Consider the following 18,454-nt stretch of genomic DNA (forward strand, 5'->3'; position numbering starts at 1 on the left):
GTCTATATTAAGCAAGTCTAATGTTCCATAAATAATTGTGATGTAAAATATCATGCATGAATTAAAGAGTCAAAATTGCACTAATATGATTAATTTTTTTGTAGGAAATTATCTCATCCTAAATTAGTGCAATTATATGGAGTTTGCACACAGCAGAAACCAATATATATAGTGACTGAATTTATGGAACTTGGTTGTCTGCTGAACTACCTTCGACAAAGAAGAGGCCAGCTAAACAACGAAATGTTGTTGAGCATGTGCCAGGATGTGTGTGATGGCATGTCATATTTGGAGGCAAATGGATTCATCCACAGAGATCTGGTAATTATTTTAGTTACTTAAAACATTGCAAATTGTTGGACATCCAGAACCTAATACAAAATTAGGCCCTATGATAGTAGAGTGGAAACATTTATACAACATAACTAAACGCACTTTATCACAAAAGTTGTATGTAATGTTTGGTTATCATCTTAGTGATTGTAAAAGGGTTAACTATATTGTCATCTATGCCACTCTTTGTTCTGTACTTTGGGCTTGTTTTTCACTCCATATTACAGTATTCTTCCATCTGCACAAGATGATGGATTGGGCAAGTTGACCCAATTAGCTGCAAATACAACCCATTAATGATGGGGTAGCTTCACATGGTGCACTTTTGCTGATGGCTGAAGAGATCAATCTATAAGAAGCAGGTTCTGCCACATGTGGAGTGGTTATCTGGTGTCATTCTAGATTGTTGGTTTTGATGTTGATGTCTGTTGGAGCCACCCATTTCCTCTGTCTATATCCTAGTGTTTCCCAATTCGGGGAATCTATGTTTAAGGCCTTCATTTCACAGTTGCTTGCATCCTAGAAGCAGAACTTCGGGCATTCTTTTGGTCATCTGCCTTGGGCAGCACGGTAGCATAGTGGTTAGCACTAAGGCTTCACAGCGCCAGGGTCCCAGGTTCAATTCCCGGCTTGGGTCACTGTCTGTGCGAAGTCTGCACGTTCTCCCCATTTCTGCGTGGGTTTCCTCCGGGTGCTCCAGTTTCCTCCCACAAGTCCCGAAAGCCGTGCTATTAGGTAATTTGGACATTCTGAATTCTCCCTCTGTGTATCCGAACAGGTGCCGAAATGTGGTGACTAGGGGCTATTCACAGTAACTTCGTTGCAGTGTTAATGTAAGCCTACTTGTGACAATAAAAGATTATTATCCAAACAAATCTTCCATTCTGCCAATATGCCCAACCTGTTTGATGAGTGCCGACATACTTGGGAGCATTCATTATTGTGTTGTCCCTCCATGAGATGTCCAGAATATACTGCAGCCAACAATGATGAAAGTTATTGAACTTCCTTTCTTGATAGCTGTAAGTCATCCATGTTTCAGAGCCACACAACAAGGCACTGAGAACACAGGCCTCAAAAACCAGCATCTTGTTCCTCAAAGTCAGCTTGATGTTATTGCAGACATATTTTGTGAGTTGGCTAGAGGTGGTAACTGATTTCCCTATGCATGTATCAAAAGACAGATTGCCTGTCTCTAGGGACCCAAGGTAACAGAATTTGCAAACCACTTCCAGCAAGGAAGTCCAATGCATAGAAAATACACACCATAGAAATAGATCGTTCAGCTCAACTAGTCTGTGACGGTGTTTAGTATCGTCCGCTTCTAGATACCTCATTTCAGCCCTTGAGCGTAACTTTCTATTCCTTTTTCTCGCATGTTCTTGCCTCATTTCCTTTCGAAAGCTACGTTTTTCTTTGCCTCAACCGCTTCCTGTGGTAATGAGTTCCACATTCTAACCACAGTCTGAATGAAAAGCATAAGAAATGAGTTGGAGTGTGTCATTTGACCCTACGAGTCTGCTCTGCCATTCAACCGTATCATGGCTGGACCTCCTACCTCAACTTCACCTACCCACGCTATCCGCACTACTGTTAATTCCCTTAACATCCAAAAATCTATCAACCTCTGTTTTGAATGTACTGAATTACTGAGTTTCCACTATTTCCAATAGTACAGTATACCTCCATTTAATAAAGGTTTTCATAAAAGTTTTCATTTTATACAATGCAAAATAAATCAATCTGTGTTCCAGATACAATTTACAAAAGCCCAACATTGAAATAACCCCCCAAACCCCAACTCCCTAACTTCACCCCCCCCCCCTTTTTTTTGTTATTTTAAATTTTTTTATTGGAATGCATAGTTTACAAAAGGTGATTGTCAGATATTTGCATATGTATAGTTCTCTCCTTTCCATCCCTCCTAGTTCTTAGGCGTTCCTTTGGGGGCACGTTCTGTATCATTTTTGGTCCCGTAGCTGGCTCTGTTGGTCTGCCGGTTGGTCTGGAATTTTCCAGCTGGGGGTGGGGATTTTGGTGCCCCTCCCCATACCAAGCGGTTTGACCTTGGCTGGCCCCCATTTTGTCCTGGGGCCCTTCGTCCCTGCCGGAGGGCCCAGCTTCATAGCCTTGTTGTTGGCCACTCGTTGCCTATTCTGGCTGTTCCAACACCTCTCCTCCTCTCTCCCTGCAGCCCCCTCTTCTTTCCTCACTCTTCCTGTTCCCTGGTATCATGTTGGCCCTTGTGTGCCCCCTCCCTCCCCTCGATCTATTGGCTGATGGCTTCAAACAAGCCTTGGAACAAGTTGGTGAATGGCCACCATGTTTTGTGGAAGTTCTCCTCTGACCCTCGGATGGTGAATTTGGTTTTCTCCAGGTGGAGAAATTCCAACAGGTCTGCTAGCCAGACTGCAGCTTTGGGTGGTTTTACTGATCACTAACCGAGCAGGATTCTTCGGCGGACGATTAGGGAAGCAAAGGAAAGGACGTCAGCTGCTTTCACCATAAATAGTTCTGGCCGGTCTGATACCTCGAAGACTGCCACTGTCGGGCACAGCACCACCCTGACCCCTAGAACCTTGGGTATTTCTTCAAAGAAGGCTGTCCAGAACCCAACAAGTCTGGGGCATGCCCAGAACATGTGGGTGTGGTTGGCCGGCCATCCCTGGCACCTTTCATATTTGTTCTCCACCTCCGTGAAGAACTTGCTCATTCGGGTTCTGCACCACTTTCAATTGCATGGGGCTTATCCTTGTGCAAGTGGAGGTGGAGTTGGCCCTGCTCGGTGCTTCGCTTCAGAGTCCCCGCCCTATTTCTATCTCTAATTCTTCCTCCCACTTTTCCCATGTTTTGTCCAGTGGGCAGCATGCCCTTTTTAATCATCGTTCATACAGGACCCTGTAGTTCCCTCATCCCAGATTTCCTGCGTACAGTAGTTCCTCGAACATTGTGTGTCTTGGGGTCCTTGGGTATGTTGTCATCTCCTTGCGGAGAAAGTTCAGTTTCAGTTTGCCCAAGTGCTGTTTCATTTGATTCCAGGTTTGGAGTGTGGCTACCACTATTGGACTTGTTGTGTTTGGCTGGGAGTGTGGCGTGGTCCCAGAGGGTCGTCCCTGTACAGGAGCTCTCCTGCATCTTCACCCATTCCATTTCCACTTCTTTCACCCACAAACTCCATAATCATTTTGTCGACCGAGTGAAAGAATGCCTTGGGGATGTAGATCAATATGGATCTGATGGATATGAATTGGGAGAGGAACCTGGGCAACACGTTCATCTTGATGGTCTGCACCCTCCTTGCTAGGAAGAGCGGGTGTAGGTCCTTTTTGACTTCCTCCGCCAGAGTGGCCAGGTTCCACTTGTGGATCTATGTCCAGTCGTGGGTAATCTGGATCCCCAGGTAGCAGAATTTGCATTGGGCTTGCTTGAATGATAGAGCCGCCAGCTCTGCCCCTTCTCCTTTCGGATTCACAGGGAAAACTTCACTCTTGCTCAGGTTGAGGTTGTAGCCCGAGAAGGCTCCAAACACCTTCAGGAGCTTCATGATCACTTCCAATCTGCTTTGTGGGTCTGAGATGCGGAGGAGCAGGTCATCTGCATAGTGAGACTCTTTGCAGCCTGTCTTCTCTTCTGATTCCCTTCTAGTTTTTCGCCACTCTTGAAGGTGATCACCAATTGCTCGATTGCCAGAGCGAATAGGAGCTGGGACAGTGGGCATCCCTACCTGTGCCCCTGTGCAGCTTGAAGTACTCCGAGCTGGTAGTGTTGGTCCGTATGCTCACTGTGGGAGTGTTTACAAGAGTTTTACCCATGAGGTGAACCCTGTCTGCAGCCCAAACTGCTCTCGCCTGATGTTTGCTGTTAGCTGTCTACCCTTAAGAAAGCCCGTCTGGTCTTCTGCGACCACCTCTGGTAGGCAGTTCTGCAGTCGCTTAGCCAGGATTTGTGCGAGTATTTTCACATCCACATTGAGCAGCGAAATGGGTCTGTAGGATCCGCATTCAGTTGAGTCAGCGATATAGTGGCTTGTGTAGGCGTTGGAGACAAGTTGCCCCTCGCTAGCGAGTCTGTGACCACCTCCCGCAAGTGCAGAGCCAGTGCTGTCACAAATTATTTGTAGTAGTCCACTGGGAACTCGGCAGGTCCCGGTGCCTTTCCCGCCTGCATTGAGATGTTGCTCTCCATGACCTTTCCCAGTTCTAGTGGTGTTCAGAACCCCCACCTCCTATCGGCCCCAACAACTGGCATGTCCAGTCCATCGAGGAACTGTTCCATCCCCAAGTCCCCATCGGGGGGCTCAGAGGCGTCCAGCACTCGGTAGAAGGCCTTGAACACTTTGTTGATCTTTTTTGGATAGGCTACCGTCCGCCTTTGCTAACCTTCACCTGCACTATCCTTCACCTGCACTATCTCCCTTGTGGCTGTCTGCTTTCTCAGCTGGTGAGCCAGCAGGTGGCTCGCTTTGTGTTCGTGTTCGTAGAAGGTCCCTGTGTCCCGTGGAGTTGGTGCACTGCTTTCCTGGTGGATAACAGGTTGAAATCCATTTGTAGCTTTTTCCTCTCTGACAGAAGCTCTATGGTCACGGCCTTGGAGTATCTTCTATCTACCTCTCGAATGGAGCCAATCAGTTGTTGCCAACTGCCCTCTCTTCCCTGTCTCTGCGTGCGTTGTCGGCAATAACCTCTCCTCTGATCGCAGCCTTCAGCGCCTTGCAGAATGTGAAAGGTGAGATCGCCCCCTTCTGGTTGTTAATAATATACCCGTCTATTGTCTGTGATGTTTTCTAGCAGAAGACCTTGTCGGCCATGAGGGCCGTATCCAGCCTCTATTGGGGGCATTGGCATGGATCGTCTCCAACCTCACATGCATGTAGTGTGGAGCGTAGATGGAGATTCCGATTACTATCCTTGGAAATCATCGATTTCCCCACTACAAAGAAGTCAATGCGGGTATAGACCTTGTGTACTTATGGTAAATAGGAGAACTCTTTCTCACTGGGTGCATGAAGCTCCATGGGTCACTCGCCCCCCATTTGCTCCATAAATATCCCTAGTTCTCTAGCCATGTTTGTTGTTTTCCCTGTTTTGGCGTTTGTCCGTCGGTGCGTCCTGTACACAGTTAAAGTTCGTCCCACCCCCACTCCCAAAATGAACAGTCAGTGCGTATCTAGATAGATAGAGATCTATCTATCTAGATATCTCATTTATGTGAGGTATCTATGTTGGGGATTTCTGCCATGGTCTTCTTTACCAATTCCTTGTCATCCTAATTGGGCACATAAACATTAACTAGGACCACAATTGCATCATCTAGGACACCGCAGACCCCTGGGTCCATAACCGTCTTCATCTTGTTAAATGCCGTCCTTTTACTCATTAGTCTGCCTCTGCTCCTTGCTCTCATCCCGTAATATGAATGACACGTCATGTCCCACCCACCCTTCTCTTACCCACAGTCGGTCTGTCTCCCTCGGGCGCATCTCTTGGAGGAAGACTTTGTTGGCTTTCATACTTTTCAGATGGAGGAAGACTCTGGATCTTTTCACTGAGCCGGTAAGTCCCCTGACTATTCCAGGTGACTATTCTGATGGGGGATTTTGTCTCCCCCTCCTGTGGGATCACCCATATTTACCTTGTGGATGTGAGCATGTACTCCGGGGTTTCCCTTTGTTAGGTGACCAACTAAAATGGCCACGGTCACCAAACTCACCATGAGGCTGAGCCTGGTCCTGGGTCCACCCAACATAGCCACCAACTGTGTGTATAGCTTTGTATGCCTTGTAGGTGAGCCCATGCACTCCGGTATTTGCCTCTGCTCAGGAATACTCCAAAGTGGCTGCTTGTGGTGTCATCTTGTTCCACGTTTCCAGGACTGCCTGTTGAAGTCAGTCTAGAGCAGCCATTGTCAAACTCAGGGGCATGACCTGCGGGTGGGTCGTGGGCAGGTGTCGGCAGGGTTGCGGAGACGCCCGTCGCGGCACTCCCGATCGCGCAAATCCACGCGCAACAGCACCAGCCGGTTTTTAATAATGCCGGCTGCGAGCAGCCTTCAAATTGGCAAGGGACAGATTTAAAAAATTTGGCCACACTGCACATGCGTGCCCGATCATCGGTGCGTGTGCGCAAAACTATGCAAATTCACACTGATGATCAGGCATGCATGCGTAGTATTTTTTTTTCAAGTTCGGGGGTGCCAAAGGGCCATTGGGGCCAAATGGCACCAAAAACCATTTCCTTCATTTTGTCAGCAACAAACAAGGTAAGTGAAAATGGTAGGTCGCGCAGGTCGGCCGGTGTAGGTCGCGCAGGTCGGCCGGTGTAGGTCGCGCAGGTCAGCCGGTGTAGGTCGCGCAGGTTGGCCAGTGTGGGTCGCGCAGGTCGGCCGGCGTGGGTCGCGCAGGTTGGACACCGAGGGTTGCGCAGGTCGACCGGGTTGGTTGCCCCTCTTTCTACTACCCCCTCCATCCCACTGTTGGCCTTGCTCTATTCCTCCCCCCACCTGGCCCCTGGTTTCCTTTGGTGATATGCCCTCCCACCCCCCTCGCCATGTGTTCTCTTTTCCCAGTGGGAGATGCACTGCATCCCTCCCCCCCCCCTCACTCGTACCTCCAGGTGCTAGCTTTCCAGATAGTATGGTGGCCCCTCTCCTCCCGGAGTCGGTTTGACCCCCTCCTAAGCCCGCTTTGTGCACTCGTCCACTCCAAACTGGTTCCATGGGTCAGAACAAGGTGGTGCAGTCCCGCGCAAATTGTTCTTCGTTTTCTCTGCCTCCTCTGTGTCTGCCTCATCGCTGCCTCCCTTGCTGCTTATCCAGTTCGTTCTTTTGGATGAATCCATCCACATCTGCAAGGACAGTAAAATAATGTTATCTGTTCTGGTACGTTACCCAGAGCCTGGCCTGGTCCAGCATCCTGAATTTTTTTTGTATTCATTTACGGGATGTGGCGTCTCTGGTTAGGTCAGCATTTATTGCCCATCCCTAATTGCCTTTCAGAAGGTGGTGACGGCTTGCTTTCTTGAACCGCTGCAGTCCTTGAGCTGTAGGTGAACCCACTGTGCTGTTGGGTATGGAGTTCCAGGATGTTGCCCCAGCGATAATGAAAGAATGGAGTTATATTTCCAAGTCAGGGTGGTGAGTGACTTGGGAGGGGAACCTTCAGGTGGTGGGATTCCCAGGTATCTGCTACTCTTGTCCTTCTAGATGGTAGTGGTTGTGGGTTTGGAAGGTGTTGTCTGAGGAACCTTGGTGAGTTGCTGCAGTGCATCTTGTAGATGGTACACAAGGCTGAACACAGTTTGTCGGCGGTGGAGGGTTGAACTTTTGTGGCAGGGGGAGCAATCAAGCAGGCTGCTTTGTCCTGGATGGTGTCAAGTTTCTTGAGTGTTGTTGGAGCTGCACTCATCCAGGCAAGTGGAGATCCTGCAGTGATATCCTGGAGCTGAGATGATTGACCTCCAACCATCACAACCATCTTCCTTTGTGCCAGGTATGACTCCAACCAATGAAGAGTTTCCCCCTGATTCCCATTGACTTCAATTTAGCTAGGGCTCCTTGATGCCATACTGGGTCAAATGCTGCCTTGATATTCTTGTACAGGGCTAACTTCGCCCTGTTAAATTCTGCCTGCTGCTCTGCCAGGTCCGCCCCAATGTCTTGACTGACTCTATGCCCCTTTCAGGTGCAGGCCTTTGTTTGGCTGGCCCAGCAAAGGATCTTTTTCCGGTCCTGGTATCTGTGCAACTTGCCAATGATCGCTCTCTGCTGCCCTCCGGTTTCAGCAGGAGCGACCTATGGGCCCTGTCGATCTCCAGCAGCTTGGGGAAGCTGCCTCTCCCCACTAGGTTCCCCTCTTGATTTTCTGAGCTAAATTCCTTTTTTCTACTGTCTTTACTCCATCCTTGATTATTAATGTTATTCCTCTTTTCCCATTTTGTCCAGCTCTTTTAAAAGTTAAGTCTGCTGGAATATTTAGTTGCCAACGTTGGTTACTTTGCAATCGGGTCTCATCAGTAGCTATTAGATCATATCTAATAATTTATGTCTATGCCATTAATTCATCTAATATGTTTACATCAGTTTTTGTAGGGTATAGAAAATCTTCCCATAGAGGTTATGGGATTGCAGAGGGCAGCATAAGCTTTTTTTTAAAGTCTCGTGTCAGTGGGCCGTACTCCATTAGCTGTCAGTTGCTGATGTTCTTTGAGAAAAATATTTACACTGCGGACATGAGGAGGTTGAATATGTGATAGACCAGGAAGCACTTGAGCTATGTTGGTCTCAATGCTTCAGAAATAATCCTCATGGCTTCCCGGACGTAGATATCTAACATGTTTGTGTGGTGGCCCCTGAACCAGGTTGAGTCACAGTATTTTGCTGTTGGGTAGATGAAGACGAATGAAGCAGTGTGTAATTCGTTGGCACAGCTGTCCCAGCTGGTGTACACCAGTTTCTATATGACATTCACTCTCATCTTGACCTTGGCCCAGGTGTTCTGGCCTTGTTGCTAGTAGAGCAATACACAGTCAAGTGTGATGCTAAGGTACTTTGGCATTGGATTATGTGCGAGTGGCTGCTTATAGAACTGGACGTCAGGTTCTTCCCTGGTTTTCAATGGTGCATCTGGTTAGCATCTGGTGAGCTAAACCAGGGGCTGGTTCGCTGGCTAAATCGCTGGCTTTTAAAGCAGACCAAGCAGGCCAGCAGCACGGTTCGATTCCCGTACCAGCCTCCCCGGACAGGCGCTGGAATGTGGCGACTAGGGGCTTTTCACAGTAACTTCATTGAAGCCTACTCGTGACAATAAGCGACTTTCACTTTTTCATTTCATCTCATGAGTCACCAACCTCAACCTGGTAACTGATTTGAGTGGTGAAGTCCTAGGTTTGAACCGTCCTTAGAAAATCTGGACCACCTTCATCGTTCTGAGGACAGGCCAGGCAGGAGATATATAACCACTTGCTCCACAGGAACAGCTCAATTATGGTGACCATCCAAACCAGGCCGTCACCTACATACTGAACACCTGCCCTGAGAGATCCATTCTTGGTGGGGTCTCAACTATTCATCCTGCATTAGCTGCCCTCGAATGGATTATTAACAGTAACATAACTATTTCCCCAGCTGTACAAAATATATTTATCTAATATGTTGTGAATGCTTTTCACGTTCCGACATATAGTGCCTTAAGCTTTGACTTTTATCAAGCTCCTCCTAACCGCCCCATAGTAATTAATTTTCTATTACCTTTGTTCTTCTCATAACTGCCCCTCCCTGATCCACTCTGCTTAATTTTTGCCCAAATTCCTCTTCTGCTCTAGAGCCTGGACATTTCCTTTGCTGCTTTCCAATTTATCCTTTACAAAGTATTTCCACACCCACTTTTTAGTTTAAAGACCTGTCTAGCGCCCCAGTTATTTGACTCACTAGGAAACTGGTCCAAGCCCAGATAAAGAGGAGCCTGATCCCAACATAACAGCTCCCAGTTAACCAAATTCTGGTGCAAGTGGTCCATGAAGTGAAACCTCCTCCTCTCGCACTATATTTTCAGGCATGCAGTTCATTTTCTAATCTGTTTATTCTTATGCTAGTTGATGTGTGGCTCAGTTAACAATTCAGAGAAGATTACTTTTGAGGTTCTGCTTTTTAATTTGGACCCAATCCCCTCAAACTCTCTCAGCAGAATAACATTTCTAGTTCTACCTAATGTAGTTGGTTCGTTGGTGTGCACTATGACACCTGGGTCCTACCACCGTCCCTCCATACACAAACCAAATTTGTTCTCCTTTTCCTGTTAGCTTTAGTGGTAACTATCTTGTATCCAATAGCTTCTAGTTTTGGCTTCTCCCGCAAGTGGAGCTATTCTCTCTCTGCGTCTACCATATCCAACCCTTTCATAATTTTTAAGACTTCTATTAGGACTTCTATTAGGTGACCACTAAGTCTTCTCTATTCTAAATAAAAAAGCCCCAACCTGTTAATCTTTTTTCAGTGGCTGTAATCTGCCAGTTCTGGTATCACACTTATGAATCTTTATTGCAATTTCTCCAGTGCTTATGAATCATTTTTATAGCATGGAGTGAAGAATTGTGCTCGTTACTCAAGAGTGGGTTAACCACTGCCCTATACATACTTAACATCATTACTTTTTCAATTATTTACCCCTAGAAAATAAGTCCCTGTGTTTTGACATTTTTGATTGCCAACCTGTAATGTTGCTTTTAATGATTTGTTCCTGTAGTCATTGATCCCTTTGCTCCTTTACGCTATCCAGTTGATGTAAATGATGTTTCTATTCACACTAAACTACATCCCCCCCCCCCTCCCCCCCCGTTATCTGTGTTAAATGTAATTTTCCGCTTAATTACACAATATGTGGATTTTCAAATGTTTTGTTTTATTATGTAGCATTCTTCCTCAAGGTTTCATATATATATATATATAAAACCTGCTCTCAAAATGTTTGGTATCAACTATAAACTTTGGTAGAGTTGCTTGTGTGAAGTCCAAATCATTTGTATAAATTATGTATAACAGTGGTCCAAGCACTGATCCTCGGGGAACATCATATTCTACGTTCCTCCAAATTAGTAACTATTCTTTGCCCTTCCTCTCCATTTTCTTTTTTCTCCGGCCAATTTTTCTGATCTGGTTGTTCCTATGCTAGTTGGTGTGCGGGGGTTTGGGTAATTATTACCTGTAAGATCCTGCTTTACAAGCTTGTTCTGAACTCCGAATGTCAAATTAGCAGCATCCCTTCCCTAATCTTTTGTATGTCATTAGCCCTGACATGGCTATATGTGAGCAAATTGGAGGTGAAGTAATATAATACAATTTTAGTAATAGATTTGCAATGGTTAACAGATTTTTTACTAATACTCCACAGTGAAATCGCAACCCAAGAAGTGAGAATGTACCAAAAATAATGTGGAAACACTGACATGTTTTTTACCCATGAATTTATTTTATACCTGAGTGCTTAACTAGAACTGTGGGTAATAGCTTAATTTGATGGGGGAAAGAATAAATAGAGTAGACTGCTTGGAAGACAAAGTAAATATTCAATATGTATATATAAGTAATAAAGAAGTAGAAATATTGAAAGAATTAATATCAGAAGATATTAAATTAAGGAGGAAATCAGGATATGGAAAAACAAAGGAAGTTGCAAACTTAAGGGGAGCCAATATGATGATAAAAAACACAATTGCAAAGCTATATTTGACTCAAAATAGCAAGATAAGATATTGTAATAACCAAAATATGGCTGCAGAAGGGACTGGAATGGCAATTAAAAATACCCGGAATATAGCCAGGAGGGATAAATTTAAGAAGAAATCAGTATTAGTTAGAGACAATGGGCACGATCATCGAGTCTGCACTTGCCGTCTGTGGGATCAGTGGCGCAGGCAGAAAACCTCGCGAGAATTGGGAAATGCGATTCCTGCCGGAGAGCTAGCGATTGTCCTCACTGACGACAGCATGAGATTCACGCCCACAAAGGGTTTGAACCTCATTTAAATGTTATTAGTAATAATAATAATCTTTGTTGTCACAAGTAGGCTTACATTAATGCTGCAATGAAGTTACTGTGAAAATCCCCTAGTCGCCACATTCTGGTCTACAGAAGGAGTATTCAAAATGCCCAAATTACCTAACAGCGTGTCTTTCGGGACTTGCGAGGAAACCAGAGCACCCGGAGGAAACCCACGCAGACATAGGGAGAAGGTGCAGACTCCGCGCAGGCAGTGACTCAAGCTGGGAATCGAACCTGGGACCCTGCCGCTGTGAAGCTACAGTGCTAACCACTATGCTACCATGCCATCTGGCAGGCCCCCTGCCAAATGATTGCCTTCCTCACTAAATATTCATATGAGCTTTACAACAGGTTTGGCTTGATGCAAGGCAGTAAAGGGGATCCCTCTATGGGCGAAGAGGTAAATATAGCTCCCAGGGGAGTAGAGGGAAATGCCTGGGCAGTGCTGACCTGCTGTACCAACCTGTGGGGGGGGGGGGGGGGGGGGGGGAATAGCAGGGCGAGGCTTAGTGGGAGCACCCTGGAGGGAGTACACATTGTGTGGTGCGAGGGAACGCCATATAAGATTGGTGGGTGGAGGGGTGCGATCGGAATGTTGTTTAAGGTTGTTGCAGGGGGGGAGCGGAGAGAGCCCCATGTTCCTTCATGATGGGGGCCGTTAGGCTGCAGTGCTTATCGATGCTCCCATTAAAGATGGCACCATGATATTTTTGGAGCCAGATGCCAGCTCTGAGGCCCTGCCATGTTGACATAAACCACGACCACTCTTTCCTTTTTTTCTGTCTAAGAGGCTCAAGGTTTGGAAAGGAAATTGATCTGTGCAACTAGAGAATTGCATGCCAGTTTTCAGTGTGAACCTGACACTTCGCCAAATTCTGGTAAGATTCTGCCCAATACCATTCCCTACATGTAAAGGTTGAAATAGACAAGTGATCCAAATGGTATCTCTTTCAATTGAGATGAAGAATAGAGAAGTACAGTGAAAACCCCACCTTTGCAACTACCTTGTTCATGCTTTCACTTACCCGCTCTGACCTTTGCTCACATGATGCAGCGTACGATGTTTGTTCATCTACGTTTTGTTTCTCCCTGTAATGATTGCATTCTAATGCCTGGGTCACATGACATGGACAGACGCTCATGTGATTTTCTTTTGCAAGTAGCATTTGGTATGTCCTATGTGTTCATATGTTGATCCAGGTCGGAAGAAGCTTCTGGACATGGAGACGACATAACGGCATAGCGTCACATCTATATAAAAGCTCATTTCTGCCGATGCTGGAATCTGAAACGAAAGAGAAAATGCTGGAAAATCTCAGCAGGTCTGGGCAGCATCTGTAGGGAGAGAAAATAACTAATGTTTCGAGTCCAATGACTCTTTGTCAAAGCTAACAATCAGAGAATTGGGGAATATTTATACGGTATAAATATTCTCCACATTCCCCACTTTCTCTGACTGTTAGCTTTGACAAAGAGTCTTTGGACTCGAAACATTAGATCTTCACATCTATGCTCTTTCTGTTAAAGAAAGTGGCAATTGAGGCATTTTGTTTTGTTAAGTGATTTTATATTGGGAACTAACGTGCAGCCTGAAAGATGTTGTAATCTTCACCAATGTCCAGTGTTGCTCAGAGGCTTCTCGTCTGTCTCACACAGGTACTGCAGCTCAATGTTCCGTAACTGCCCATAGCAATATTGCCATTGCATGGCTGGAACCTGTCTAAATGAGTCTCATTGAAGCAAATGTTCATAGTTCATGATTTTGCCATCTGCGAAGTTTCGCAGGAACATAACCCCTGCGAACAGCAGGACATTTTACTATAAAGTAAAAAAATGTTACGTCACCATAGTCCCAGATGACCATAGGTTTCTTTCCCCTTTGAGGGGAGAGCTGACTGGTTGTGATTTAACCAGGCAGCACGGTAGCATTGTGGACAGCACAATTGCTTCACAGCTCCAGGGTCCCAAGTTCGATTCCGGCTTGGGTCACTGTCTGTGCGGAGTCTGCACATCCTCCCTGTGTGTGCGTGGGTTTCCTCCGGGTTCTCCGGTTTCCTCCCACAGTCCAAAATGTGCAGGTTAGGTGGATTGGCCATGATAAATTGCCCTTAGTGTCGGGTGGGGTTACTGGGTTATGGGGATAGGGTGGCGGTGTTAACCTTGGGTAGGGTGCTCTTTCCAGGAGCCGGTGCAGACACAATGGGCCGAATGGCCTCCTTCTGTACCGTAAATTCTATGATCTATGAACCTGAGAATCACCACACCTTGGGCGAGGAGGAAGGTTGAATAACTTCAGTCGCGCTGTTGGCCTCACTCTGCATCACGAACCAGCTGTCCAGGCAACTGAGCTAAACAGAAACTGCTGGACAATCTCAAGTCTGACACCATATGTGGTGGGAGAAGGGTACTAACGTTCCGAGCATCGATGACACTTTGTCAAAGCTAACGTGACATTGTAGTTGGTAGTGGTGGCGGAGGGAAGGTGAGACTGAGAACATCAAAAAACTGCAGTTTTCAGGTGGCGACATGATGGGCTGGATTCTCTGCCGCCTGGAATTCCTGATGCAGCGGAGAATCCAGCATTGGGCATAAAACAGGATTGTGCCTGGCTCTGATCCTGTTCCAATGGTCCTCCGCTGGTGGAAATATAGAGGGTCAGGTCCGTCCCAATGGGAGGATGCAAATGAGTTCATTCATTGCATTTTCATCCTATGGGCTGGGCATCATATCCCCAAGCCCTTGTGAATCTCCAGGTTCTCTGGGCTGGGATTCATGTCGGTGAGAATTGGCGCAGGTATTTACTAGTGTAGCCCTGACGTAGTGTACGTCATGGTGGGCTAAATGGATAACTCTTCGCCCCCCCTCCAAGTCCAACGGAGGGCCACCCCCCCCCCTCCACACAATGTAAATCCTGCCCAACCCACCCCCACCAGAAACCCATTACAGAGAACCCACCAGGAATACCCCCCTACCCCCAATAAGAAAGACCCCCATCTGGAAGTTGGAGAGAAGTCCAGACACAGGCAGTGAAAAAAAATCACTGCTTCAAAACTCACCGGTGCAATACATTTACTGGCTCAGGCAGAGGAAGCAGCACCTGTAAATTCCAGGAAAGAGGAAACCACATTAGCTCGATTTAAACCCCTCAGATCTTTGATTTGAAAGCCTTTCATTCATATCTATGTGAAACTGATTCTACTGGGCTGTGATTGGCAGCTTCCACACATACCCAGCTGCCTGGATTGTTTAATTCATTTCCCTTTATGCTTGAATGGATTTCAAGTAGTCAGCTGTGAAACTAACAATGTTCATAAACACCTAGCTATGATTGACAGTTCTTGGACAATATCAAAGCCAGTTAACTTCCTCTCCTCCTCTGTAGAATGCATTGAACTGGCTTTTATATAGTCCAAGAGCTTCAATCATAGTCTCCCAAATGGAGAATTATGAACAATGTAATTAGAGCATCACAAGTGATGAGTTTGCATTGGCACTTTCCATTATCAGGATGGACACAGACACTTGCTCATGGGGAGGTTGAAATGTGCAGAATTAAATTTAATGTTAAATGTTGTAATATTGTGCCTGCATGCTATTGGGTGCCCAGCAGCACAAGGGTTAACATGGGACTGGAGAACAGCTCTGCTCACGGTATGAATTATGGAGTCACATGGAAAGAGATTCTGGAAGAGTACAGTATGGACAGAACCTCTGTAAGGAAGCAGTCTATCTGCATGGAGACAGTGCCATGCATGACTGTAAACTGGGATTTTTGAATAGTTATAAAGACCAACAATAAATGGTTCATGTTTAAACATACAAATCTCAAGACTTCGTACTCAACGTCACCGCGCATAATATTATTACGTGACTGGCAGCATTGGGAGCTCCTTAAAGATATCACATCAGAGATAGTGCAATAATCAGGGGAAGCTAAATCCGGTAACCCAGAGCAGTATCAGAAGACATGAAAAATTGGAGCTGGACTAAAGAATCATGCACCTAAGAAGAAAAAATGTCGGAATGAGGGTCCACACACTGGTGAGCAAAATGCAAAAATACAGCCTAGTAATATACTCCGAAGGCAGCTGAAAGAGAACTGCAAGTAAAAATAAAGGTGTGGGGAAAAAATGGCAAAAATAAGGCTGAGTGACGAGAGTTAAACACAAACATCTGCAGGGCATAGCTAAAAGAAAAGGCCTGCAGAGTTTTTTTTTAAATACGAGAAATAAAACGTATGCCTATGGACAACAAATTAGAAGAGCCAGACATATTTGTATTATGTAAAGGGCTAAACCAGTCCCAGGAGTGGGAGTCTGGAGAAGACAAGTTTTCATGTACAGCATACAGGTTAAATAAAGAATCGGAAAAAGCACAGGTTGGTAAGATTTTGGTTCATTTACTGGTGAAGTACTCCACAGCTAATGTATAAATCTTTATACGCAACAACATTTGGTGAGATGTTAAAAGGCTTTGACAGATATTTTAGACTCCCAAGTTGTGAAGAATGCAGACGATAGAAGAAAGTCTAGAACCCTCAACCCCACCCCCCACCCCCACCAAAGCACTGAGGGAAACAAGAGGCACTAGGGAGAGGGCAACCAGGGATCCCAAAGGGTGACAACAGGAGAATAAAAAGTTGCAAAATGGTTGGTAGTCCTTCCAAGATCAATGCGTGACCATTCAGCTACATGATGAGAAGACCGTCTTAAACAGCGGAATGGAAGCACAGCAGGAGACACTTGAGACACTTCTGAATTACAGGAAAGCTGAAGATGTAGCAAGCGAGCTTCTAAAAGGAAAGGAGAACCTGTTGAAAGATCTTCACATGTTACAAGAATCCCTCAGGACAAAGGTTACTCAAATTGCAAAGAGAAGGACAATGAATTTCACATCATTGAACAACATGAAGAATCCGATGGCAGAACTTACTCCGTAATGTCCAATTTTTCAGGAGGAAGCTGAAAGCTACAAGAAACAGACTACAGAGCTGAAGAAACAGTTGAATGAAAAAGAGGATGCATTGAAAGGAAAAGCAGTAGAACTTTCCAAACTGCAAGCAGATAATGAAGTAATGAGTAATACAATTAAAGAACTGAAACAAGTTAAGACTTTGGTGACTGACCTGGCCAAAGACTAGGGCAAAGCTCTGCTGCTAACGGGAAAAGTAAAGACAGAAATGAGCTTGGAAAGTAGATCTGTCCAAGCACAAGGCACTGTTGAAATAAAAAGCACTGGATGTCTCAGACATACTGAAAATCATTAAGCTGACTGACCAGATTTATAAGCTTGCAAAATGATTTGCAAATGCAGCAACAAACAGATGTTTGGCTGAAATCGTGAAGCAAGTGGAAATTAGGGTTCCAGTTGCAAAACATATATGTTCAGCAAGAACATGACAGACACCATTGAAAAAGAAAATTCAAGTCCACTGTAAAAACAGTGTGTATATTCCCCTTGGAAGGAATGGGACAACCCCTCTGTGTTCCAAAAAAGCAGATGAGTTGTTAACAAAGTGGAACACCACTCAAAGAAGCAAAAAAAAGTGAATCAAACAGAGATACCCAAGGACCGGAAACACACAGTACTCCTACCATTCTTCCAAACGTGACACACCTTGATGTGAAGAACTGTCGGACTCAAATCATTTGAATTTGTTAAGTTAGAGACTTGCATGGTGGAGAAGGGATAGCAAGTAAAGTTTGTATTGTAATATTCTATTAGAATGGAGGAAAGTTTTCTTTAGAGAAGAAAGGGAATGTTGTAATATTGTGCCTGCATGCTATTGTAATGTAATGCTGCTTGACAGAGCAAGGATTAAGTGGAGAACTGGGACTGGAGAATAGCTCCACAGATGGCATGATGTATAGAGTCACATGGTAAGAGACTCTATGAGGGAACGGTCTACACAAAACCTCTTCAGTAATCAGCCTACCTGCATGGAGACTGTACTGTTCATGACTGCAACCTGGGATCTGTGAATAGTTAAAGACTAATGATAAATGGCTCATGTTTAAACATACAAGTCTCAAAAATATCACCGTGCAGCATATCAGTAGAATATTATATAGGATTTTGCTTGTTATCATTTTTATGCCACTTTTGATATAAAATCTTAATGAATTGGGAAATTCATGTGCATAATTTTGACTTTCTATGATAAATAATTATGTTGAATTTCCATGGATCTAAGATTAGTTTGCCTCTTCCTTTGGAATTACATCTTCTGAAATTGTAGGAGACAATTGAACAGTTCCCATGTAAATTTGACTTCTTTATGTATATATATATATATATATAAAACACTTTTTTTAAAAAAGCAAATGTCCAAATGGCACGTATCCTAAGTAAAGTAATTTGAGATTAGTCTTAATTTTTCGTTGGGTGGGTGTGCTCTCCACTCAAGCCCATGATTGCCACCCATTTGTGTCAACAGTTGAAAACTGGGCCGGAAAGTGCAGAAGTAGACCATATATCTTTAGAAAAATTATGTTTCCTTTTCTTTTCAGGCTGCCAGGAACTGTTTAGTGAGTGAATCACACGTGGTGAAAGTGTCTGATTTTGGAATGGCCAGGTAATACCAAATAT

General features: G+C 45.1%; 1 protein-coding gene across 2 annotated transcripts in view; it reads left to right on the top strand.

Annotated features, from left to right (window-relative positions):
* tec (tec protein tyrosine kinase) overlaps positions 1–18,454 on the top strand; it is a 229,430-nt gene that overhangs the window by 191,647 nt on the left and 19,329 nt on the right. For both annotated transcript variants that reach the window (XM_038791237.1, XM_038791236.1), the window contains exons 14-15: positions 105–321; positions 18,376–18,440. In XM_038791237.1, the coding sequence (XP_038647165.1) occupies positions 105–321; positions 18,376–18,440 (282 nt within the window). The remainder of the gene's footprint in view (positions 1–104; positions 322–18,375; positions 18,441–18,454) is intronic.

Source organism: Scyliorhinus canicula, chromosome 3 (assembly GCF_902713615.1).
Source record: "Scyliorhinus canicula chromosome 3, sScyCan1.1, whole genome shotgun sequence".
Lineage (NCBI taxonomy): Eukaryota > Metazoa > Chordata > Chondrichthyes > Carcharhiniformes > Scyliorhinidae > Scyliorhinus > Scyliorhinus canicula.